Source organism: Emydura macquarii, unplaced genomic scaffold, assembly GCF_026122565.2.
Source record: "Emydura macquarii macquarii isolate MOO-44397 ecotype Brisbane River unplaced genomic scaffold, CSIRO-AGI_Emac_v2 contig_374, whole genome shotgun sequence".
Lineage (NCBI taxonomy): Eukaryota > Metazoa > Chordata > Testudines > Chelidae > Emydura > Emydura macquarii.
In genome coordinates this window covers 4,845,218-4,870,489 of record NW_027130511.1, presented here as the reverse complement: position 1 = coordinate 4,870,489, position 25,272 = coordinate 4,845,218, and the positions used below count along the sequence as shown (strand labels likewise).

The window sequence follows — 25,272 nt, the reverse complement described above, 5'->3', positions numbered from 1 at the left end:
TGAAGCTTAGCTGGATATTATGGTGAAAAGTCTTAGAAGTTACTCCAGTGAAGCACTTAATATTTGAGGAGCATGGGGGTAATAATTAGTCTGTGTTCTGGCATGGATCCAAGGTAGTAGGTGAGGCAGATGTCTGGAGATGTAGGATGATATCCTGTGTTCCCCAAGGACTGATCTCAGATAGTAGTTATGCAACCTTTTCCTTATTGGGACAACCAATAAGAATCTGCAGGAACTGGTGAACGTGCTCAGATATCCTAAATAATTCTCTTGAGGAGCAGAGATGCCTTTGTGTGAGCTAAGAGGTAATTTTGATGCTTATTGAAATACTGAAGTGTCAGGTCTCAGTGGTCATCCATGTCTTGATTTCTGGGGTTAGCCAGTGAGTAGCCAAATTGTGGAACTGTTGGGCAATAGCTTGTGGGAGGCCCCCTTTTGGGAATGGTTCCTCATAAGACTTCCTCCAATATACCTCGGGGAGAGTGTGAGCCGATCCAATGTGGCAGGGTTCAGGGTGGAGTAGAACTGGACTTCCTCTGTACTTAAGTCCCTGTAAGCAACCTAGGCATCCCCAGTCAGGTAACTGGGAAGGTGGGTGACCCAGGAGTTCCTCTTCCAGCCAGTGGTGGCCACCACCCGCTCGAACGTTGTCAGGAAGGCTTCAGAGACATTGCAGTTAATCAGTTTGGTTAGGTTGGGCCTTGGGAGAGTCTCAGCAGGGAACATCCTTGTGGGAGGGCCTTGCATGACCTCAGCCTGGAACTGCTGATTTCTTTCCCGTTCAGCCCATTGGGCATCCTGCATGCACTGCTGGGTGACCAGTAAGACCTCTTGGAACTGATGGTTTTGCTCCTTCTCAGCCTGTTGTTGCTCTATCATTATTCTTTAATCATAAAATTTCCTCCCTGGCCTCTCGTGGAGGAGGAGAGGTTCAAGACTCCATTTCTGGTACCATATGTGGAAGAGTGGGCTGCTCCCATGTGCCTTCTTCCAGCCAGGGTGCTTCTGCTCTGCCCTTTATTCTCCCACTCAGAGTTTCCACACACTTGTTTGTCCAATCACCATCTTTATAGGCGTCAGAGTTTATCCAGACAATAATCCAAAAGTAGAACTTGGAGTCACAAAAATCTTTCCCAAGGCATGGCTCTTACCTCAGAGCCTAGATGAGCGGGAGAGTCCCTTCATTTAGTCCTATTCCTTTTTTATGAGTTCTTAGGGGATGACCAGCCTGGGGGTTTGACTTGCAGCTGTCCTGCTCAATGCTGACTCCTCTGAATAGCTCTCAGAGTCAGCTCCCTCAGACAACTGTTTCAGCTCTCTTATAAGGAACCAGCTGCTCGCGGGGTCCCTCCCTGTGCCAGGTGTCTCTGGTCAGCTCATTTAGCAAGCTGGCTCCAGGCTTCAGATCTCCTGCTGGCAGCTCCCTCACTCGCTGTCACTCCTTTTGGTGTCTCACAAGCACACTGGCTTGCCACACATTGTCACCCTGTGGACCCTGCTACTGCACATTAAAAGTTCTGTAGGGCACTGTAATGCACTGCTGTTGGAAACAGGAGTATGTCAAAGTTTGCTAAAGAACTTTTAGTGCATAGTGACAGGGTCCACAGGGTGACTAAGTGTGCAGCAGGCTAGTGTTCTGTCAACTCACACCCTGGCCTACTGCCCACAAAAGTAACGAAGACATGCCCTAATATTTAGCAGGTGAACAAACTATGGCCCAAAAACCAGTTAACCTGAAACTGTGACTAGCAGAAATTCACTTCAGCTGCCGTTTGTGTGATAATGGGGACATCACACATGGGCTGGATGAATGGACTATAAAATGGATAGAGAACTGGCTAGAGCATAGGGCTCAACGAGTAGTGATCAATGGCTCCATGTCTAGCTGGCAACCGGTCACAAGCGGAGTGCCCCAGGGGTCGATCCTGGGGCCAGTTTTGTTCAACATCTTCATTAATGATCTGGAAGATGGGGTAGATTGCATCTTCAGCAAGTTTACGGATGACACTAAGCTGGGAGGAGTGGTAGATACCCTGGAAGGTAGGGATAGGATACAGAAGGACCTAAACAAACTGGAGGATTGGGCCAAAAGAAATCTAATGAGGTTCAACAAAGAAAAGTGCAGAGTCCTCCACTTAGGAAGGAAGAATCCCATGCACAGCTATAGACTGGGGACCGACGAGCTAGGCAGCAGTTCTGCAGAAATGGACCTGGGGGTAACAGTGGATAAAAAGCTGGATATGAGTCAGCAGTGTGCCCTGGTTGTCAAGAAGGCTAATAGCATATTGGGCTGCATTAGGAGGAGTATTGCCAGCAGATCATGGGAAGTGATCATTCCCCTCTATTCGGCATTGGTAAGGCCGCATTTAGAGTATTGTGTCCAGTTTTGGGCCCCCCACTACAAAAAGGATGTAGACAAGTTGGAGAAAGTCCAGTGGAGGGCAACAAAAATGATTAGGGGGCTGAAGCACAGGACTTATGAGGAGAGGCTAAGGAAACTGGGCTTGTTTAGTCTGCAAAAGAGAAGAATGAGGGGGGATTTGATAGCAGCCTTTAACTACCTGAAAGGGGGTTCCAGGGAGGATGGAGCTAGGCTGTTCTCAGTGGTGGCAGATGACAGAACAAGGAGCAACGGTCTCAAGTTGCAGTTGGGGAGGTCTAGGTTGGACATTAGGAAAAAGTTTTTCACTAGGAGGGTGGTGAAGCACTGGAATGGGTTACCTAGGGAGGTGGTGGAATCTCCATCTTTAGAGGTTTTTAAGCTGAGGCTTGACAAAGCCCTAGCTGGGATGATATAGCTGAGGTTAGTCCTGCTTTGAGCAGGAGGTTGGACTAGGTGACCTCTGAGGTCCCTTCCAACTCTAATATTCTATGATTCTATGATCTGGTGACTGGCAGACTAACAGCAAATGTGCATTACCCAAGGGGGGCGGAGGGGCATGCCTAGGGGCAGCCAGCACCCAAGGCTGTTTCCTACTTAATATTGCCAGCCTTGAAATGAATTCATTATCGGCTACCTGCCAAGCCTGGCATATTATCTCGCTCTCTCCCCTTCTCGCTCTCTGCATCTTCACTTGATTGCAAAGAGGCTCTTATGACTGTTATGAAAAGCCATCTGATTAGGGCTTTCATTAACCCGGGAGCAGAGCTGCTTAGCTCAGGTTGGGCAGGAGAAATTCCTTAAGCGCTTCAGACTAGTAAAGTTGCCCATTTTGAAGGAGTCTTGATACTAAATTGCCCTCTTGTGTGTATAGCTCAGCTTACAACAAACTCTTCCCCAACTGATATAAAGAAAACCATACTATAGATACCCTGTTTTCCCTACACCCTGTTAAAGTGTCATGTGCTTTCTTGGTTTCTCTCACTGATGATTACCAAAGGCCTCTCTGTGTCTATTCTAGCTCCTTCCTGAGAAGCCTGCTTGCCTCCTGTCTGATTCATTAAGCGAGGGGCAGACTGAGTTATCAAGGTGGAAGCCTTTGTTAAGACACATCTGTATCTTGGGAATTGACACTGATGGGAAAGGGAAATACTTTTATTCCCTGTGTGACAGTTTCATGGTATGAGGGTACAATTATTATTTGTTTAAGTTTGGGTGAATACAGGTTGAGTCTTGAACCCCCTGAAATACTTCAGACTTTCCACCCCCTCATCTTTCCCTTCATGTAGCTTCTTTACAAGGAGGATTGTACAGTGTATGTGTATGTCTAAAATGGGAGGAGGCTACTTGACTCTTTCCCCAGGCATCCAGAACTTGTGTGACACAGATCAGATTTTGGACAGAATCAAACTGATTTCAGCTGAAGGGGAAGGGATTCTATTTTGGAAGGGGGCATCTAACACCAAAATAGGAAACTTCCAGGGATCTCTGGCATTGTCTATATTCAGGAATAGCCCCATTCAGCAAGTGGTGTGGCTGATGTTGACCATAAGAGTAGAGAAGAAAATGCAGGAATGTAAATGGATTTAGCCAAAGATTAACTCTGTCTGTGCACAGCCTGGTTTGCTTTTGTCTATGCTTAGGGATCACCATTTTTGCAGGAACACCGATTGCTGAATGGGGCTGTTTCTGAGTGCAGACAAAGGCCTTTAACGTGAAGGAGTTTTAGTGTAAGTGGGGAAAAGGGGTGGGAGCACTCCAGAAAAACTGGACAAGTACTTGGAAGTTGGACAGCATTTGTATTTTCACACTGGTGATTTAATTGCTGGTGCTCTTCCCACTAAGTCGCAACTGAAACAATACCCAAGGATGGTGCTAGGAGACTCTGTTGCAGGATATGCTGTGGGTATCTCAATAGGTGGTGCTCTCCTCTCTGACTCAGTATTGACTTCAATGCCCCATCTTGGAGGTAGGTGTACCTGTGCTGCAACAATTAGTTTTGGTGACTCAGTCACCAAGTATTCAATGACCAATCACTCAAGCACTGTGTTTCTCAACCTGGATGATGCCAGATTAGTCCAGGGGTGGATGGCGTAAAGTGGAGCAGTGGGAGTGTGGAAAGCTGCATGTGTGTGGATCTATTCTCATATACCCCTACAAATGTGCTCCTGGTGGGCAGGACCTTGAAAACAACCTTCTCTCCCTTTTCCTGCAGATCCTCTTAATAAAGCTGGCCCAAGGAGCAGCTCATGTATTCTGGGCAGCAGGCTCAAGAACCAGCTCTTCAGCCCAGGATCTTGTCTTTGCTCTTGCAATATGCAGCTTAGCTGCAGGAGCATATGTACTGGGATGAGAAGGGCAGAGAACAGTAGAGAGGGGAAAATGCCTACCCACCAGTCTGTCCCAACAGGGGCCTCAAGCAAAAAGAGGTTAGGAACATTCCTGGGCAAACTGCACCTCTGACCCTTCCTAGTCTCATTGAGTGCAGCCCTGCCAAGTTTCAGGCTTCTAGCTGTCATCTGGCTCTGGGTGGAAACATATAATTCTCCCCATCTCAGACTGGGCCCTGGATTGCAGTCTTCTGACACAAACCATAATTACCTCAGCACGTCTGACTTAGGCTCAGACCCTGCGGTTTTGGTTCCTCCAGGAGCAATGCCGGTAGTTAACACAGTAACCAGACAGCCTCCATAAAGCAAAGTAGTATTTGTTAGAAAAAAAGCATTTCAGAGAAAACAGGTCTTAAAGCAGATGACACATGTCTAATTTACCGGCTACCTAACCATCTTCCACATGGGAATCCTGGGATGTCTGGGCTTCCTTCAGACCCACACACCAAGATTCCTAACGTCTGGCTGGCATAGTCCATAACGCACAAACCATTTCTTCCCCATGCTTCAGGAAGAATACACTTTAAAAATTGTTCAGTCTCTTTTATCTCCAAGCTCCCAGCCTGGCAAAACAAGTTTGACTTTTCTTTGGAGACATGGTCTTTGTAGCTAACATCTTTCCCCATTGTCTTTCAGATGTGTGCTGGGGTCTCCTTTTCTAGTTTGCGCTTCTCGCAGTCCCCTATTAAGTTAGATCAGACCCACCATAGTTGTGTCCTAAATTACCTTACTGACCAGATGTCACATTCTAAGGCTATGGGTGAGTGCCTCCTACTGTCTAGACTCTGAAAATTCCTTAGGTGCATCCATCTGCATAAGCAAGGTCTGTGATACAAAATGGAGTCACTTAGTCCAACTATGCATGAAAGGGGTGGGGCTTCTAACTCCCACTCCCCTACTCCCTGATTCCCTAATCCTGAAAGGGTTAGGGGTACCAACTCCTAATGGCTCACCTTGAGGCTTCCTGAGCCTGTCCTTCCTGGCTGGTAAACCAGAACATGTTATCTCCTACTAGGCAGAAGGGGATCAGTGAATGGCGTTCCTGAAGAAGTTCCCCTGAAGGCTCCCAGGAGTCCCTCTTGGGAGCTGTAGAGCTGCTGACTGCTTTCTCCCAGAGCTGCTCAGCAATTCTCTGGGACTTCCTGCTTTTAAGCCCTTTTTCCACCTCTGACATGATTCACAAGGCTGGAGGGGCAGAGCCAACCTTGTCCACAGCAACTCTTTAACTCCATCACTGGTGTGGGGCTTATACAACCCATCACTCCTTCGCTCCCTCAGGATAGGAGTAAGGGTGTTCAAATCATATGTGGGGGCTCCCCCATCACAGGATAAAGTCATCATTCTGGTGAGTGTTTCCAGCTCAGTAATGGACATTGAACTTAAGAGGTTGTAGTGACCAATACCAATTCATTGTTCAGTGGTTGGTCTCTTTCATTGTGTTCAACCATTGGACCGCTGTGTGGTCTGTAATTAATGAAAAGGGATTTCCCAACTGGTAGTAAAATAAGGAGTTCATGGCCCATCTCACCACTAGCCCCTCTTTTTTTGTATGATTATGTTTTCTCTCTGAAGAATAGCTTCCTACTGATATATAGTATTGGATGCTCTTCTCCCTTGAACTTTTGCAAGAGCACTGTCCACAGCCCCACATTTGAGATGTCTCTAGAGGGAACTCTTTTGAAAAATGCATGCTGAAAAGGACCGACTCTCTACATAAGAACCTGTTGAATGTCAGGCCTTGTCACAGGTTTCCAGCCGTCATATTTTCCGGAGGTTGCCCTCTTTTATGAGGTCTGTTAAGGGAACTGCAATGGTGGTGAACCCTTAGATAAAATGTCAGTAGTACCCTGCTAATCCCAGAAATCAATCGTTGCGCTTGTTTTTTTGTTGAAGGGTTAGGACAGCTCATCAAATCATAGACTTTGTCCACCAAGGGTCACAGCTGGCCACCTCCTATTGTGTACCTTAGGCACATAGCCTCATGATAACTAATCTTGTCTGTCGGCGTATTGGCTCTTATTCCTGCGTCCACGAAGGATTGAAGTACCGCTGTTACTTGTTTCAGATAGTCCCCCTAATTCTGGCTATAGATGACAATGTCATCCAAATAGATGGCAGCATATTGTTCATGAGGTTGCAAGATTTTTATCCATCAACTTCTGGAGGCTTGCAGCTGCACTGTGGAGTCAAAATGGCATGGTACAGCAATGGTTCAAGCCAAGGGGTGTGGAAAAAGCTGTCTTTTCCCTGAAGTCGGGTGTAAGAGGGATCTGTCAGTAACTTTTGGTAAGGTCAGTGGTAGATGTATACTTGGCTGCCCCAACTGGTCCAGTAACTCATCTACCCTCAGCATGGGATAGGCGTCAAATTTAGATATCCACGTTCACTGTGCAGAAATCTATACAGAAATTTATCGTCCACCCAGTTTAGGGCCCAGGACATCTCCCCCACTCCCAGGTCTAACATTGCTTGAAGCTCCTGATGGACTATGTTCCACATTTTCCCAGGGAGGCGCTGAGGGTTTTCCCTCACTTTTTTCCTGGTGCTATTTCAATATGATGAGAGATCAAGTGGGTCTTTCCTGGAGTAGATGAGAAGATGATGGGGAACAAGTCCATTAGTTGCTGGACTTGTGTCCTTTGTTCAGGTTGTAAGGCTTCTCCCATCTTTACAGGCATGCAGATGTTTTCTGTTAGGGTCTGGGGTTTTGGTTCTTGTTCTTGTTGGACGGGGGGAAGATTCGGGGGGACAGGAGTTGATGAAAAGCCCCTCCTTGACCTTCCAGGCCTTTAGAAGTTTATATGCTAAATTTGGATTTTTTTTCTCTTTTTCTGGGTGTTAGATTTCATAATAGATGTGGCTTGCCTTTCTAACCACCTCAAAAAACCCTTGCCAGTGGGCCAATAGTTTAGACTGTGAGCTGAATACTAGTAAAAGTACCCTATCACCTCGCTTAAACTCTCTCAACTGAGCTCTGCAGTAACAGGAAATCTCTTGCATATGTTGAGCCTGCAGAAGGTTTTCTCTGGCAAATGCTTCAAGTTCTTTAAGTCATCTCTGTAACTGGAAAGGTGCATTGGTTAGTGGCATCACTGTTAATTTCAGGAGAACAGCAAGATTTTAAGGCCAGAAAGGGCCATCGTGATAATTTAGTCTGACCTCTAGTCTAGTATGCATAACACAGGCTAGGACTTACCTGAATTAGTTTCTATTTGAACCAAAGCACGTATTTTAGAAAAACATCTAATCTTGATTTAAAAGTTTCAGTGATGGAGAATCTACCACAGCTTTTGGAAAGTTGTACCAATGGTTAATTTCTGTAGTGTTAAAAAATGTGCACCTCATTTCTATTCTGAATTTGTCTAGCTTCAACTTGCAGCCATTGGATCTTGTTATTCCTTTGTCTGCAACACTGAGGAGCCCTCTGTTATCAAATGTCTGTTCCCTTTGAAGGTACTAATAGACTATGATCAAATCACCCCTTAATCTTCCCTGTGTTAAGATAACTAGATTGAGCTCCTGGAGTTGATCACTATAAACCACTTTTCCTAATCCTTCAATTATTCTGGTTCTCTGAACTCTCTCCAATTTATTAACATCCTTCTTGAATTGTGGACATCAGACTTGGACATGGTATTCCAGTAGCAGTTGCACCAGTGCTAAATACAGAGTTAATGTAACCGCCGTACTCTTATTTGATGTTCTTCTGTTAATATAATCAAGGATCCCATTAGCCTTTCAGTGACAGTGTTGCATTAGGAGCTCACATTGAGCTAATCATCTACCATGATCCTTAAATCCTTTTCAGAGTTACTGCTTCCCAGGGTAAAGTCTCCATCCTGTAAGTGTGGACTACCTTCTTTGTTCCTAGACGTAGGACTTTATATTTGGCCATAGTAAAATGCATATTGTTTGCTTGGGCCCAGTTTACCAAGCAATCTAAATTACCCTCACCCCTTCCGTATTTACTTCTCTTCTAATATTTGTTTCATCTGCAAACATTTATCAGTAATGATTTTATGTTTTCTTCACGGTCATTGATTAAAATGTTAAATAGTGTAAGTCCAAAACTGATCCCTTTCAGACCCCGAGAAAAACACAATCAGTTAATGATGATTTCCCATTTACAATTACATTTTGAGTCCGATCAGTCACAGAGTTTTTAATCCATTTAATGTGTGCCATGTTGATTTTTTTTAATCATTCTAGTGTCAATTAAAATGTTGTATGATACCAAGTCAAACACCTTACAGAAGTCTAAACACATTACATCACCATTTTTACTTTTATCAATTAATCTTGTAATCTCATCAAAAAGATATCAAGTTAGTTTGACAAGATGTATTTTCCATAAACCCACATTGATTGGCATTAACTATATTACCCTTTTAATTCTTTATTAATCAAGTCTGTATCAGCTGTTCCATTATTTTGCCTGGGATTGATTTCAAGCTGAGAAGCCTATTATTACCCAGGTTGTCCTGTTTACATTTTTAAAATATTGGCACAACAGCATTCTTCCTGTCCTCTGGACCTTCTCCAGGCTTCCAAGACCTATTGAAAATCAACATTATTGGTCCAAAGAATTCCTCAGCCAACTATTTTAAAATTCTTGGATGCAAGTTATCTAGACCTCCTGATTTAAAGATGTCTAGCTTTAGTAATTGCTGTTTAATAGTTACTGTTAAATGGATAATATTTCATCTTCATCATCAATCAATCATTCATTCATCATAAGATATGAAAATATCTTCTGGCTTTTTCCAAAACATATACAGAACATAAATATTTATACAGAATTTTTATATTTATAGTATAGAATTATTGAATTATAGTTTATACAGAACATAAATATTTATTGAATACTTCTACCTTTTCTGCTTTACTATTAACAGTTCTACCATTCCATCTAGTAATGGACCCAATACCATTGTCAGGATTCCTTTGTTCTTGATATACTTAAAAATCTCCTTTTTATTGTTCTTAATTCTACTGATCATGGGGGGGGTCTGCCTTGTGTCTTTTAGCTTCCCTTATCAATTTTCTACAATTTCTAGCTTCCAATTTGTAATAATTACTATCAGCATGCCCTTCATTCCATTTGAATGACTTGTGTTCTCAGGGCCCAATAGTGCTGCTTCATTAAGTACTGAAGGGGTAATTGCTATGATTCAATGAAAAGAGGACAGGAGAGTGGTGAGACTAGTTATTTATGGCCACATATTCAGACACCAGAAGACTTGGTGAGGTGTGCAATAATTGAGAGTTCATAAGGCGAACCTGGAGGTCCAGATAAGCAGTCAAGAGGTGGGATATTCCATTACGAGACAGAAGTCCCATTCTCAAATTGGGAAGATTTCTGTGTGTTCCGGACTCAGCATTCTGACGCATTTTAGTGTGATGGTGTTTTGTCCCTTACATATGTCTGTTTTCCTCTTACAGATTATTTACATAGGAAAAATACAGGCCAGAATCACTGGCCCAGATCCCGTGATCTGGCCAAGCAGCACTTAACACAGGCCCCAAGGAGCTGGAACAAAAGTGGCATCAAGCCACCTTTCTGTCCCTCAGCCCTGGAGGAGACTTGGGACAATTTTCCCTCCAGTGCGTCTTAGAGCAGTCTCAGGGTTGCTTTGTTATATGACTGTTGGGAGACTTCCAGGGGTATTCTGCTATTCCAGGATCACCAAAGAACAGGACAGTCTGGCCATGTCCTCTCTTATCCACAGACCTCATCATATGCCAGGATCAGTCTAAGAGTGGTTGACATAGAGCCAGCTATGTGAGCTTCACACCACTCTAAGATTCCACTATGCAAGCCAGATTCTAAACTGGTGAGTTAAACCATGGCTCCATCAAGTCTGGGCTGCCAGATTGGCACAAAAAGGATTGAGGAGGGCTCAGAATCAGCCCCCCCCTCCCTTTTTCCCCCTGCTACTTTACAAATATAGAAAGGGGGTGTTTGGTTTTTTTTTAAACCCTGTTTATGTGCTTGTTCTTTGAATTAGAAATATCGGGGAAATTGTTTTATTTTGCTGTAGTACTTCTGGGAGGTTCAGAAAACTGGAGGGGGGAGCTTTCTTAGTGTTCAGTTCAAGGGGCAAAGTTTTGTGGATCTTCCACAAAAGAGTTTTTCTCATAAGCGTTTTCCTGGAGTTAAATAATCGTATACAATCCTTGTCCCTTTCACATAGTTTGTTTCACTCTCCTTTCAGGTGTGATATCATGCCCCTACTAGTTCTCCAGTTGACCATAGAATTTTGAGGAAAAACAGCATGTGAATTTCTAAGGCAAAAAAAAAGCTGAGACCCCTCCCCCATTTAAACTAAAGCTATGCAAACAAAACAACCCTTTCAGTCGCAGAATCATAGGGTTAAAAGGGACCACAAGGGTCATCTAGTATAACCCCCTGTCCTTCCATATAGCACGTAGAGAAGTAAAAAGAGTTATAAACAGATGTATTTGCCCTTTGAAGTGGAAGCCAGTGTCACTTTTGTGTCATAAAATTGGTGCATATAATTTGTTTTTAGCGGATTTACAGAGAGTTGACATTAGAAATAAGGTTTTGGTCTCCACTGTCGTATATCCCAATGACACCCAGCCACTCTACAGAAATGACACCAGAGAGCACTGAAGTTGTGACACAATCATCAAATTCAAGGTTTAGGGCTAGTATCATCTAAGGACTAAAATATATTTGATCTGTTAAACTTTTAACAACTAAATTGTTAATCCCTTTTGGGATTCCCCCTTTTGGCTATTAATTCATTAACGTTTGTAAAGAAATTTGAAGGTGCAGAATGCTATAATTAGGAATATTGTAACAAAGTGACCAACATTTATGTGTCACTACTGCCCTCTACTGGATGAAATCAGAATTACTTGACTGTGTCATTGGTCCTTAGAAAAAAACTTCCATCAAGTGTGTCTTTTAGCTCAAGAGGTAAGGGTTTGTTCTTTTGGAGCAGGAGGATCTGAGTTTTATCCCAAATGCCATTGTGAAACTCGGAGGGGGTACTGCGTGAAGCCAAGTGAGAGCTGTGAAGTCCTAAGTGGATACAGATTTCTCCTTTAAAAAAAAAATATTCCTGGTTTATCTACTTTAGAATTTTGCCACCCGACCCCTCCTACTTTTATCCTTTTATGTTTGTTGCAGATTGATCTCCCAGACACCACAAGCCAATGTGGCTTTCCTCCCTTTCCAGTAGTGACTCAGTTGTGTCTGACTGATTCTGGAAAAAGGATTCTTTAGTTTACTTGAGCTCCCCGTGCTGACTGGATGTCAGCCTCTGGGATAGCGTAACAAAACTGTTGTAAGGTTTTACGACTGATACTGTGTTTTAAGATTTCGTGGTGAGAGAAAAGTTCAGGCTAGTTTTGTTTGTTTTGTGCGGGGAGGTTATGACTGTTCAGGACCCAGAGTACACTCACCAATATTTCATAGCAACTGTAATGTAAGTGAAATTTTAGCACTCACGCTGCAATGTTTAAGTGACTTTATGGGAGTAATAAAGAAACTGCAGTGGTGGTACAGATTTTCCTGTGGAGGCTTGTGTATATGCACACTAAGGGTAAACCCTGTCATATGCTTTTATAGTGGGGTCTATACAAATGAAGCAGCAAGATCCCAGCCACACATTGTATATTATGGACTAGATCCTTAATGGCAGCATATGCAGTGGGGTTATTGTGCTCCCTGACCTCCAATAAGCTTTCTCTTCTGACATTCTGATCTATGGTATTTATAGTGCACCAGTTGTTGTTTCCAGGCATCATTCTAGCACTGTCCTCCCCCTCTGTCACCATGTAAGGATTCTCCCAAGGTCTCACCTCCACTCCCCAAAGCCTTTCTGAGTGCATCTCTCCCATGCCTGGAAGAGATTGGGGAGCATTTGTATTGGTTGCAGAATTGATGTCTGGTGTATATTTTTGCCTCTGACAGGTTGTTTATAAGAATAATGACATCCGTCTGGAGCTGTCTCGTTTGGCAAGGATCAGTGACACCAAGATGAAGATCTACGGGGAGGTGAAGTTCACATGTGAGAATGTGGCCACGCTGGATCCCATCAGCTTTGAGACACCCGAGGCCTACATCAGCCTGCCTAAGTGGAACACCAAGCGGATGGGCTCCATCTCCTTTGACTTCCGCACCACTGAGCCCAATGGCCTGATCCTCTTCACCCATGGCAAGCCCCAAGAGAGAAAGGATGCCAGGAGCCAAAAGAACACCAAGGTAGACTTCTTTGCAGTGGAGTTGCTAGATGGGAATCTTTACTTGCTGCTCGATATGGGCTCCGGCACCATCAAGGTGAAAGCCACCCAGAAGAAAGCCAATGACGGAGAGTGGTATCATGTGGATATCCAGCGAGATGGCAGATCAGGTAGGAGGATAAAATCTTAAATAGGTTCCTCTTTCTCCTCTGGTGGGGGTGTATAAAGTCCTGGTCCTTTAAAATTCCTACTCCAAGAAGGCAGTAGCTTTTTTCCAAGAACTCAGGGTTACTTAAAGAAATTCACCTAGCAGAACAGGAGGCATTTCAAAGGGCAGGTGTCTATGAAATGTTCTTACATTGCCACACAGAAAAAGCCTTTATAAGTAGCCCTTCGGGATCTTACACTTTAACTCTACTTAATCTGCACCTAGTTCGGTCATCACGTTCATCATCATAGTGGTCACTTCTTGGTGGGCCAAGTCTTGAGGTCAGGTTTTTAATGAATTTTATTACTTGATCCTTATGCCAACTAACTCCCCATTGACGTCACAGGGAGTAAGTGCTGAGTAGAAACTGAGTAAGAACTTCAGGGTCTGACGCAATATTCTCCTGGGTCTATATAGCATATGGGGACAAAATGAGACTAGGTAACAATTAACAGGGAGAAACTTCCAAACTAGTGGAAAATTTGTCGTGACAAGGAAGAAAAAGGAGTTGGTCTCCTGTAAATATAAATATGCCCTATTCTCTTCTGTTTCCTTTGATGTTCTTGCAGATCTCTGTTTGAATAAGGATTCTTCCTTTACTCCTAGCTAGACTCTCCCTTTCCAAAGTATTTCTTAGGGTGAAAGTCCTTCTTTGAGTCTCTTTTTTAATGTCTGGTTGAGTCTTCCTTCCTCCTTTTCACTTTTAGAATTTCAACTAACAGAATATATTTTTAATTATATGCCCATCACCATATTATCTAGGCTCCAGAGGTATTTTCTTTGTTTCTGAAGTTGCAGAGCAAGATAACATATACCCATGATTGTACTCCAAATAAATTAGAGAGTGAAATAATCATATCTACAATTTGATCCTTGTGAATATGTGAACCGTTGGGCTCCAACTTCTAGATCATCAGGAGTTGACTGTCTGGCCATATGTTACTGTAAAGGGAATTTTGCCTACATTTGTGGTTAGGTCTGGGATTTGACCTGTGGTCTCCTTAATATAAAGGTCCTAGATTTGTGCTTCTTGGGGCTAGCAATAGAGAATTCTCAGCAGAGGGTATTCCATGTTGGAATTTGCTTCTCCTGATTTTTCAAAAGATCTGACTTTTAGGGACCAGTGCATAGCTTCTTTCTTTACCCAGGCATTGGCCTGAAGAACTGGTTGTTTCCATGATAGTTTAAAGGAGTTTCTTTGTGTTTGACATTGAGCCTTTCTAGGTTTAATGTATGTAATTTTATTCCATTAGCACCTAGCGACATCGACAGGAGCATTTTACAAATGAAGACGTAAATAAATAAATTATTTCTGTAGATTTGCTAGAATCTAATTAACTTGCAGGGATAAACTCAATTAGTAGCATTCATTAGCGCCTACAGTTTTGCATGCTCACATGGAGCATACCTGGTCCCCCGACCAGGAGCTGCAGAGTAAGAAGAAAAGATGAAAAAGCAAAGTCCTAACTGAAATGGCTTGTAAAAGCCCAACCAGAGAGGAGCACATTCTGGAGGATAATGATGGCTGAGATTGACATTACCCCTAGGAGAAGTCACCTGAGCTCCCCGTAGAGGCAGATTGCAGGCTGGCCTGTTTGTTGCTCAGCAGAAAGGTTTATTGATTGCCTGAAACCTGATCAGAGATAACAGACTCGAAATTAAATGTGCTTTGTTGAACAACAATGAACAGACTTGTTCTTTTCTTTTTTTTTAAACTGAATTTTGTGCTGGTGAAAAGTGCTGAATTGAGAGCCCTACAGACTGATGTCCTTTCTGGCAAGGTAACGGGCACCAGCTCCGAGAGTTCCCTCACGTCCCCCCTTCAGTGTGCATCAACCAGTCAGACCCCAGGGGTCTCTGCTAGGGATGGGAAGGGAATTCAGTCTCCATGATTCGGTTCAGTTCTTAACTTTTCTGCTGATTGCCAACAAGGAGTCCAGTTAGGTCCAGTCCTTTTTGTGAGGCGAACGCCCGCTCGCTAGAAACTGGACTGAGAAACAACAGACTCATTTCACAGAGGCAGTCAAATAGCCGTTAGACTTTAATAACTGACAACTGGTTTTGACCTGGGCTGGATATGAGCCAGTGAACTGGACGTTCCATTCTCATTTGTGAGCCACCCAGCCCTCATTAGATCATTTCCTTTCTTCCAGTTCTCCCAAGGATCGAAAAGCTTGAGCTCTGTTGAGCTCAGCAGAGTCACCCGTAAAGGTCTAAGTTCTCCCTACTACCAGGTACTGAAGTAGGGAAAGGGCTGCTGGGAAGCAGGATGGCTGTCCTGTTCAGATAACCTCTGGCATCTCCAGTCCTCTTTGGCTATGCATGTGCTTCAGTCAGTGCTGGCTGCCCACGCAACAAAAGCTATGTCTTCACTGTATGCTGACAAGAGCTGACAGCTCAGACTTGGATGCCTAGCATCCGCTCCTGTATCCTGTAACCTTTCTATCCCCAGGGAAGCCTCATGCCACTAGTGTCCATGAAATCCGTCACCATTTCTAGCTGGGAAATGCTGCATATTGTTACAAGAGAACGTTTTCAGCCATTTGTGAGCAACAGAACACACAACATCCCACCCCAGCTGACTCTGAAAGCTTTATTGGCAGACTTGATGTCCGGTCACATCGTACTGGCTCTGCCTTCACCGGTTACTGACTTTTTCTATTCTGCCACTCACTTCATCAGGCCCCCAGTTGAGTGCCTTGAGGGGTCAGAAATGAGGCAGAAGAGTCCTTCTGATTTCTCAGGTAGAGGTTTGTTCTGTCTTCCCAGAATCGTAGATGTTAGAGATGGAAAAGACCAACTAGCTCAGCTGGTCCCTTTTCCCTGGGGCCAGTGCTGGACTGGTCCCTCCAGTGGCTTTTCAGGTCTGATCTTAAAAGTTCCATGTGATGGGACTTCTATCACTTTCCTGGCGAGACTATTACAGAGCCTAATGCATTTCTCAGTCAGGAAGCTTCACCTACTATTCAGTGTCACAGGATCCTCTCACTGCTGTGGCGCCTCCTGTTGACCGTCCTGGGGATTAGCTCTGCCAATTGCTGCACTCTCTTCAGATGCTGTCTCTCCCGTCATCCTTTCACCCTACAAACTTGCCTCACTCCAGGAACCGCAGTATCCTCTTCGTGACTTGGCCATCTGGCCGGGTCACCATCTGTGTTTCCTCCTTCCAGGGTTACCCAAAGCCCTCCTATGCAAACAGCCCCAGGCAGTATTCTTCTGCGCTGCCCTGATGGTGCCACTTCCCCAGTGGCCAGCAGGGGAACCCTTTAATTTGTAATGCCTCTTTTGCCTCAAACACTCTGCTGCCTCTGACATTATCTCTAAGTTATACAGAACATCACACACATGAAATACCCTGTTTGTACACCATATGTGCTGTTCTCTGTTCAAGAAGATTCGTATTACAGTTTAAGGGGGGAAAAGCATACGTATGTGACTGCACTTTGTCAAAGAGACACCAAATAGAGCAAACTCCGTTAACCAAACCCCCCTGCCCAACCTAGGAGTGTAGGATAAAGAATGCAGTGATCTGGAATTAATCTTAAAGCATAGCACAGTACCTTCTGGGGACAGAGAATATCTTAATGATAGGGGCAATCACACATGATGCTTTAGAGCTAGATGGAACAAGTTTCTGATTCTTAGTTCAAAGTGGATTGGTGGGCTGGTGTCCCTATCTCAAAAACTACTGAAGTCCTGAATGAGGAGCAGTAAAGTGTGCACTACACGAGGCTGTCAGAGACTTAGGTTCTGCTTTTATCTCTGCCACTGACTTGTTGGCCTTGCATTAGTCTCTACACTTTTGTTTTTCCCTCCCACCCTTTGTCCATTTGATTGTAAATTCTTCATGGCAGGCAGTGTCTCTTACTATATGTATGTACAGGGCCTCGCATAATGGGGCACTGATCTTGCTTGACACTTCTAGAAGCAACTATAATACAAATAAGAAGAACTCTTCCTTTTACAGATCACTTTCACCTCTCTGTGCCTCCATTTTTCCATCTGTATAATGAGGATAATGATACCTTCTTTGTAAAACGCTTTGAGTTCTGTTGATGAAAATCATTATATAAGAGCTATGTATTATTAGTAGTAATATTTATTTTAATTCTCTGTAGTCCTGGAGCCTTTCTAATTCCAGCTGTACTTCATGTGATTTGCAGGGTGAATCCCATTGAATAGCACTGAGTTCCTGGGATTTTGCTCTTTTCTTTTTTTTCTTTTCTTCTTTTTTTTTTTTAAAAGAAAGACCCTCCCTTCCTATGAGATAGGAGGAGAATTAAGAATATATTATTTAATATGTGTATTGTTGGAGCACATAGAGTCCCTAATCAGGATTGGGTCGCCATTGTGCTATGTGCTTTAGAAACACACATGAACACACAGTCCCTGCTTTGAAGAGTTTAGAGCCTATGGCTGGGGGAAAAGCTAGGGAGGGGCAGTGTGGGACTGGGGGAAGAGGTGGGGTGGGGCAGTGTAGGACAAACTCTCTCTGTCAGTGTTGGGTTTTGCAGGGGATCTTCAATCTCCTCGACTGAATCCATCCTCTTTAACCTGCATTCAGATACCACAGGAATTTCCCTAGACCTGGGCTGTCAGTGGAGCTGTTGGCTGATGTTTCCTTTTCCTCCTTACTCCAGGTACCATATCAGTGAACAGCAGACGCACCCCATTCACTGCCAGTGGGGAGAGTGAAATCTTGGACCTGGAAGGGGACATGTACCTAGGTGGGCTACCTGAGAACCGGGCAGGCCTCATCCTCCCCACAGAGCTCTGGACGGCCATGCTGAACTATGGTTATGTAGGCTGCATCCGGGACCTGTTCATTGATGGACGGAGCAAGAACATCCGGCAGCTGGCGGAGGTGCAGAATGCTGCAGGGGTCAAATCCTCCTGCTCCCGGCTCAGCACCAAGCAGTGTGACAGTTACCCATGTAAGAACAATGCTGTCTGCAAGGACGGCTGGAACCGCTTCATCTGTGACTGCACTGGCACTGGCTACTGGGGCAAAACTTGTGAGCGTGGTAAGTCAAGTCTGCTTTGAGATCATGCTTACCAAACCGGGGGTGGATCGGAGTTCAGTGGGGACAAGACTGTGCTACTCTTGGATTTAAAGTGGGATTATTCTGATGGTGCCTCCAAGTTCCAGGGAATCTTCCCCTCACTCTGATGGCTCCCTGAGATCTGAATACAAAGGAAACTCCACTCCCTTCTGTTAGTACCAATACCTACTCAGATTACCAGGGAACCTTCCTTCTATGGTGGTTCCCCTTCATCCTCTGCCCCAAGGACCAGTTAATCTCACTTCCATCTGAGCTGATGATCTCCTGGTATCTGGGGATTCTCCCCCCCTGTTCTGATGTCTCTTTTCCCCAAGTTCAGTGTCTCTCCCTCTTTCATCTGTTGGGGCACAAAATGTGGCTGTGTGTGATGAGTTCCAAGCAGCTTATTGGTAACTGTCACAGATGCAGGCTGGGGTCTTGCTGATCCTTCTGCTTTAGGACAGCCTTAGCTGACAGAGAAGGTACCTGCCCTCTCTCTCTTTCATTTGTCAACCTGCATTGAATACTGAAATGCTAGCAGAGCCACCCAAAGGGGTAGCATAGTGTTGTATTAATTTAGCTGGAATAAATGGACACAGAGCGTGAAAGGTGTTAACATGACCCAGTCACTGTCCAACATTAAACAGTATTAAACAAGATTTGGGGGTTGGTATAGGGAGATCTCATCCCGCTTGATACCATGGCAAACGCACCATTCAAAATCTGTTTAACCTTTTATTAAAGATACACAAAGAAGGGGGGAGGGAAGGCTAAAGACTTTGAAATGTAAAGTATCCCTTGTTCCCTTTCCCTTTGATTGTAGAGAGTTTTAAGAAGGAAACTCCTCTTATTTGACAACACATAGTCTTATTAGCCTCCCCAAGATCTGGCAAACTTGTAGCACTTTTGGATTGTTTGGATAGTGCATTTAGCTGCCTCTTTCTGGTCACAAGTTTACAGCAGTGTTGCAAAATATACAAGCTTGGCTGGCCAAACCAGATTCTAATTAGACAGAATCCAAAAGGAGAGGGACAGGAAAGAGGAGAAACAAGGTAGTGAAGGAAAAGGACACATGACAGAGAAGGGAAAGACAAAGTCTCACATTCTAGGCAATGGTTGGGATTTAGCAGAAGCTGGTGGAGGTAGTGATGTCATCTGGGTCCCTCTCTCTGGTCTGGTCAGGACATCTCTCAGGATTAGGATGAAGAAGGTCCAGGGTCCCAGGAGACTGTGGAGGGTGACAGCCATGATGATGAAGCTTGCTTCTTCCCCTTCTCTCATCTTTCAGTCAGCCAGCAACATTGCACTTGCTTCCATCCACCCACCAATTTTCTTTTTAAAGTCTCTCTTATTGTAAGGACCCCAAGGAGGAGTGAGGGGGAAATAGCCCATCCTCTCATTATTTTATCTGCTCGTTAGACCTAATTTCCGATTCACCAATTTTGGTTGGTTGATTTCTGGTCCCTCCTTTTCCTTGTTTACCAGACATGATCTTAACAAAGTCCTTGAATTATATCAGTAGGACTTTTTGTTTGGACTAGTTCAGTCCCTGTCTCCCTGTGGCACCTTTTCCTATCAACATTTACAGTTACAGGTTATTGAGACAGTTTATAAGCTTTCTCACAGTTTTTACCGGCGATCTCACAAGTAGGGTAAATTTTTAGGTCCAGTTATTACAACACTAGTGACAAGGTGTCTCCAAACTCACCAGTGCCAAGGGCAAATCTGTAGGAGACAGTCAGCAATTTCTCAAGTACAGCGAATGTCACAGCACCTTTTTCGCATTGTCACTAGTTCTGTCTGGTCATTTAAAGGCGTCTGATTGGGGATATATGAGGCACAATTATTGCCAATGCAGGCAGCCAAGATGCATTCATTCTAGACCAAATGAGACAGAGCTTAGCAAATAGAAGACATTTGATCTATACACTGTTCAAATCCCAGACGGTTCCATTAATTGTTTTTGCCCCTGTATTGTGCCCAGTACCGTGATCAGAATAAGATGGCAGAGTGAAAAAAAATTGATGGCAATAGGCCCACTTAGCAAAGAAAATGGAACTTCCCTTTGGTAATGTTTCTTTTTAATTTTATTGAGATCAGTTTCTTGGTAACATTTGGCCATTAGGACTGGAATGTGGTTGAAATGCACTTGCTGACATACAGCTATGGATTGTTGGCAGAATCCTCGGGCTTTCATCTGTTTTTGCCCTCTTGGCCTCCTCCACATTGTAGCACAGTCTAGTAATCAGAGCACATGCCTGGGGATCAGGACTCTTGGGTACTGTTTCCAGATCAGCCATGGATGTCCTGTGTGACCTTGGGCAAGCCAGTGCCCCTCTCTGTGGCTCAGTTTCCCTATCTTTATTGGAGATAATGATACTGAATCAGCTACAGTGAAGTTTGTGAGGGTTAAGTAGATACGGTATGTAAAGCACTCTATAGTTCTGGGGCTTTGCAATTCACCTGCTCTGCAGGAGGGGAAGGATTTTTTTTTAACAGGAACTTACTGTTGATCAACAGAATTCACCCTGCAGGGCAGGTGGGATTTGTAGGCTTTAGAAGTGCAAGATTTATTCTTTGTGGTACAGCTTCCCAAGGCCAGCATTACAAAGTTTGGTGCCCAGCCTCACCCTGACTACTGCTGGTGTTCCTAGTGCTGCAAGTGTGCCCTTAAAGGAACAGATGTCTCAAAACTCCTCCTGTTGACGGGGATCCTAAAAATTCAGCACCTGAGGCAGCCATATATATCATCTATGCGTAATGTCAGTCCTGAGGCTTGCCCCATACCCTTTACCAGGTTTGATGGCACTGCAAAACTGTGTCTTCTGAACAGGGGTTTGAGAATTCTCCCGACCTATCTACACCCAAGTGCATGCTACCATTTTGAGTGGTGTTGCTCCAGGGAAGCACCATGCCATAAATGCATTGCTTCCTCGGACTGTGTTCAGTAGGATCAGACTCTGACTTTCTGCTTGTCCTCAGTTTTTGTTTGTGGCAATGTGTTATACCTAGGAGTGACCAACACTGTGATAAAACTTGCAGGATATTCCTGATTCCCACAAGTCCCTGTCATGAGCCTGGCTTGCAGGAGGCAGAATCCAGAACTACCTGTAGGAGTCAAATTTATAGTTGGGTGAAATGTGTGTAATGAAATCCAGAGCCAGGCAAATTTGGGCCACTGTCAGAATGGGCTAAGAGGAGGAATGAATGAATGCATGTGCAGTGCTGTGGAAACATGAAGTTCTAAGTAATATTGTTGACAGTATCTCCTAGAGCAGTGTTTCTCAACCTTTCTGATACCAGGGACTGGCTTGCTGCCTTCCTAAACTATGTCAGGGAGATCTCAGGGACCGGCACCGGTCTACGGACCAGTCGTTGAGAGAAACTGTCTTAGAGGCTCTCTAAGGTTCATAAATCTTTTGGCGAGTTTGGGACTGGGAATAAATTGTAGAAATGTGAGCTTCAGGGGACCTGAACTCTGGAAATGCAGTTATTGTTATAAATGGAATCCATGTTGGTTTCAAACCCAAATCAGACAGAAGTTGTCTGTTTCAAATGAGTTTTATTTTGCAGCTTAAGGTGAAGCTCATGGGAAGGGATCACTCAGGGACTGGAACTGAAAAATTGCTCACACAACAAAGCTCTGCAGGCTGAATTGTTTTGTGCTGACTCCATATTGTCCGTCTGTCGTATTACATCACAGCTTCATCACACACTGACACAACTGCTTGATGTCAGGACGTGGCATCATAACACAATGATTTTACCTCCAAGACAAACAGAAATAGACACAGATGATACATGACTCTCACTTTTATGTCTTGACACCCAAAGGTGACTGTAAATCCAGGTGTCAGCTGGCCTGTGACTTAAGCACTGAGGAGAGCAATGTTGCCACCCTCCCTCCTGAGCACAGGAGCAGCCTCAGTGATGGGGTGAACAGGGCATATAGGACAGCAAAGACAAAATGTAGGCAGGGCAGGACTGGGCTTTAAATAAATCACTAGCGCCAACTGCTGGCCATGGATGGCAGAATTTGAATCATGTGCTTGGGAAGAACAGACTGACTCACTTTCGTCAGTCTTTAGCCAGTTTTTAGGGAGAGGAAAAGGAGTGTAACAATATTCAGTTGGGTTCACTGCTGCAGAAAGTTGAAAATTAGACAAAAGCACTTTCAGGCCCGAAGTGCCACAGCTGCTTAAGGTAAAGAAAGATCCTTGGGGGATAGGAGCTGGGATCGCATAGAATAGTTGGACTTAGAAATGGCAAAGACCTATTCCGTTCTAGTGTGTCTGTCTTTCAGGACAGGATAACGCTGTGTTCAGCTACTCCAGTAAAGAGCATGGTGTAAAGGCCAATAGCTTGATAGCATTGGTCCCTAATATAGTGTATTGTTCCACATGTGATCTGCTGATGAACTAGCTAAATTAAAACAGAAGAGTCCTGTCTGAGGGCTACAAATGCTGAAGGATTTTCTCAGGTAAAACTTCTATCAGAATAATTTGTCACTGAAACCTCTGTCAGTTTTACTCGTATAAAGACTGTGAGGACCTCAGAGTTTGACTGTAAATTGGGTCAAGATAAAGCAGTTTGGATACACAAAAACCAACCTCAGCCTTCATGTTGAACTTGAACTGACTAAAGTCTGAGATCATGTTTCAATGTGGGTCTTCAAGCATGATTAATTTAGTTAAAATTTCACATATCTGAGTTTCCTTTTTTCCATTAGAAATATCAAAATACCCAGGGAAAGACTGCACTCATGGTATTCTCAAACTAGCCCAAACTACTGTGATAGTCCTGGAAATCACGTGCAAGAAGGACTGTTCTTATGAGTCCTCTGGAATGAAAGGATAGCAATAAGCATTTAAACTTTTGGATGAATCTCTGAACCTTTAGAGATTCAGCAGTCATTAGTGGTGAGGAAAGAATGCCCTGTGATTACAATAGGAGCATTGGGTTCAATTCCTGTTCCACCACTGACAACCTCTGACCTGGGCAAGACAGTATTTCTTTGTTAAATGGGGATAACACGTTAAAGTTAGAAAGGCACTCGAATAGTGTGGGGGCTGTGTAAGTACCTAAAATAGAAAGCTAGTAGAAAGATAGCTACTGGAAAGCAGGCTTCTCCTTGATGGGAAGAATACATTTATAACAATGAAAGGAAACAGTTATATACAATAAGTGATCTGTGGAACTCACTCCAGCAGGATTTTATTGAGTTAAATATTCAGTAAGATTCACAGCAGGATTGGATGTTTATTACTGGCAGAGCTTGGAGCACCTTCTGTGGCTAGGGTTGTTTGACACTTCCCATTATAAACCCTATTTTTATTTGCTTATACCTTTGCCAAACTTTGAGCACTTGGACTGACATTTTCTACGCTGGGTGTCTGCCTAAGTTTGAATATTTTTGGAAACTTTCTGCTAAAATGCTTCAGTCATTTCTCTGAATGAGATTAGGGGAAAATATATAATTTTGCTCATGTTTTTAAAAAAATCTTTCAACCATTGCATGGAGGAGCTCTATCACCTCCATGCTTTGAGCAGAGACTTGAAATTTGGCAAGGGGTTTCCCTGGTCTCAAGGATTTGCCTTTTGCTTTATTTGTGAAAATCCATCCCCATTTGACTACCTTAGAGGCCTCTGAAAGATATCAGTGTGCACATACTCAGTACAGACTGGTTAGAGTTTGGCAACTAAATTCTCCAAAGAGTACATCTGCACTAAGCATGCCCTATTCTCACAGTTACAATGAGTGACTAGACTGTGCAGGCACTATCCCTGTGGTTTTCAACCTTTTTTTCATTTGTGGACCACTAAACATTTTCAAATGGAGGTGCAAACTCTTTTGGAAATCTTAGACATAGTCTAAGGACCCCAGGGGTCCATGGACCACAGGTTGAAAACCACTGCCATAGAGTAGTGGCTCTTAGCCTTTCCAGACTACCGTACCCCTTTCAGAAGTCTGATTTGTCTTGCGTATCCACAAGTTTCACCTCACTTAAAAATGACTTGCTTACAAAATCAGACATAAAAATACAAAAGTGTCACAGCACACAATTACTGAAAAAATTGCTTACTTTCTCATTTTTACCATATAATTATAAAATAAATCAATTGGAATATAAATATTGTACTTACATTTCATGTATAGCATATAGAGCAGTATAAATAAGTATTATCTGTATGACATTTTAGTTTGTACTGACTTGGCTAGTGCTTTTTATGTAACTTGTTGTAAAACTAGGCAACTATCTAGATGAGTTGATGTACCCCCCGAAAGACCTCTGCATACCCCCAAGGGTATGTGTACCCCTGGCTGAGAACCACTGCCATAGAGCAAATGAGCATGTTTCATCATGAGGCAGCAGAGGCTGAGCAGGACTTTCCCTGCAATTGTTCCTCCAGGAAGCTAGGGCTGCTCTGATGCCAGGCACAGGAACTGAGAGGAAAGAGATTCTCTCCTTTGTGCTCAATGGTTTCCCTACTGACACCTATAAAGCAGAGGTGGAGGGATGCAGGGAGTGGGGAGGACACAAGGGAAGAGGAAGTTGTAGGAGCCAGAGCTTGGGGTGAAGCGGAAGTGTGTGGAGGATAAAACAAAGTCTAATATAACTACATCCCTTTATGGTCAGATGTGGCACCACAGCTGTGCCTTGCCTTGATTTCCCCTCATGCACGGCATAAACAAGTCCAGACAGACTTTTAAATACTAACGAGTGCCCCCTTTTGGAAGGTCTTATTTATTAACAGAAAGTCCAACCCAAAACATAAACAAAACCTTCATCCCAGCACCTTGGCTGAGAAGCAGTCTTAATTCTGTCTGTCCCACCTGAGTCCACTGCTTGACTTTGTCCAGGCCCTCCACCAGCAGGGTCCTTTTGATTCAGGCCTTTGCCCCTAGAGCCAGGTTTCTTACCACTATACAGGTAAAGCCCTTATTCTAAGTCAGGGGTCCGTAGAGATCTGTCAGTGGCTGCTCTTCCCCAGGGTACTGTGTATGGTCTTCCAGCCATACATCTCCATACAGCCTCCATC

The 25,272-nt window shown here is 43.9% G+C and overlaps 1 protein-coding gene across 11 annotated transcripts in view; it reads left to right on the top strand.

Moving 5' to 3' along the window:
- The window catches only part of NRXN3 (neurexin 3), a 1,218,301-nt gene that overhangs the window by 338,276 nt on the left and 854,753 nt on the right, over nt 1-25,272 (top strand). For all 11 annotated transcript variants that reach the window (XM_067532399.1, XM_067532391.1, XM_067532404.1 and 8 more), the window contains 2 exons: nt 12,713-13,151; nt 17,830-18,213. In XM_067532399.1, coding sequence (XP_067388500.1) covers nt 12,713-13,151; nt 17,830-18,213 — 823 coding nt within the window. The remainder of the gene's footprint in view (nt 1-12,712; nt 13,152-17,829; nt 18,214-25,272) is intronic.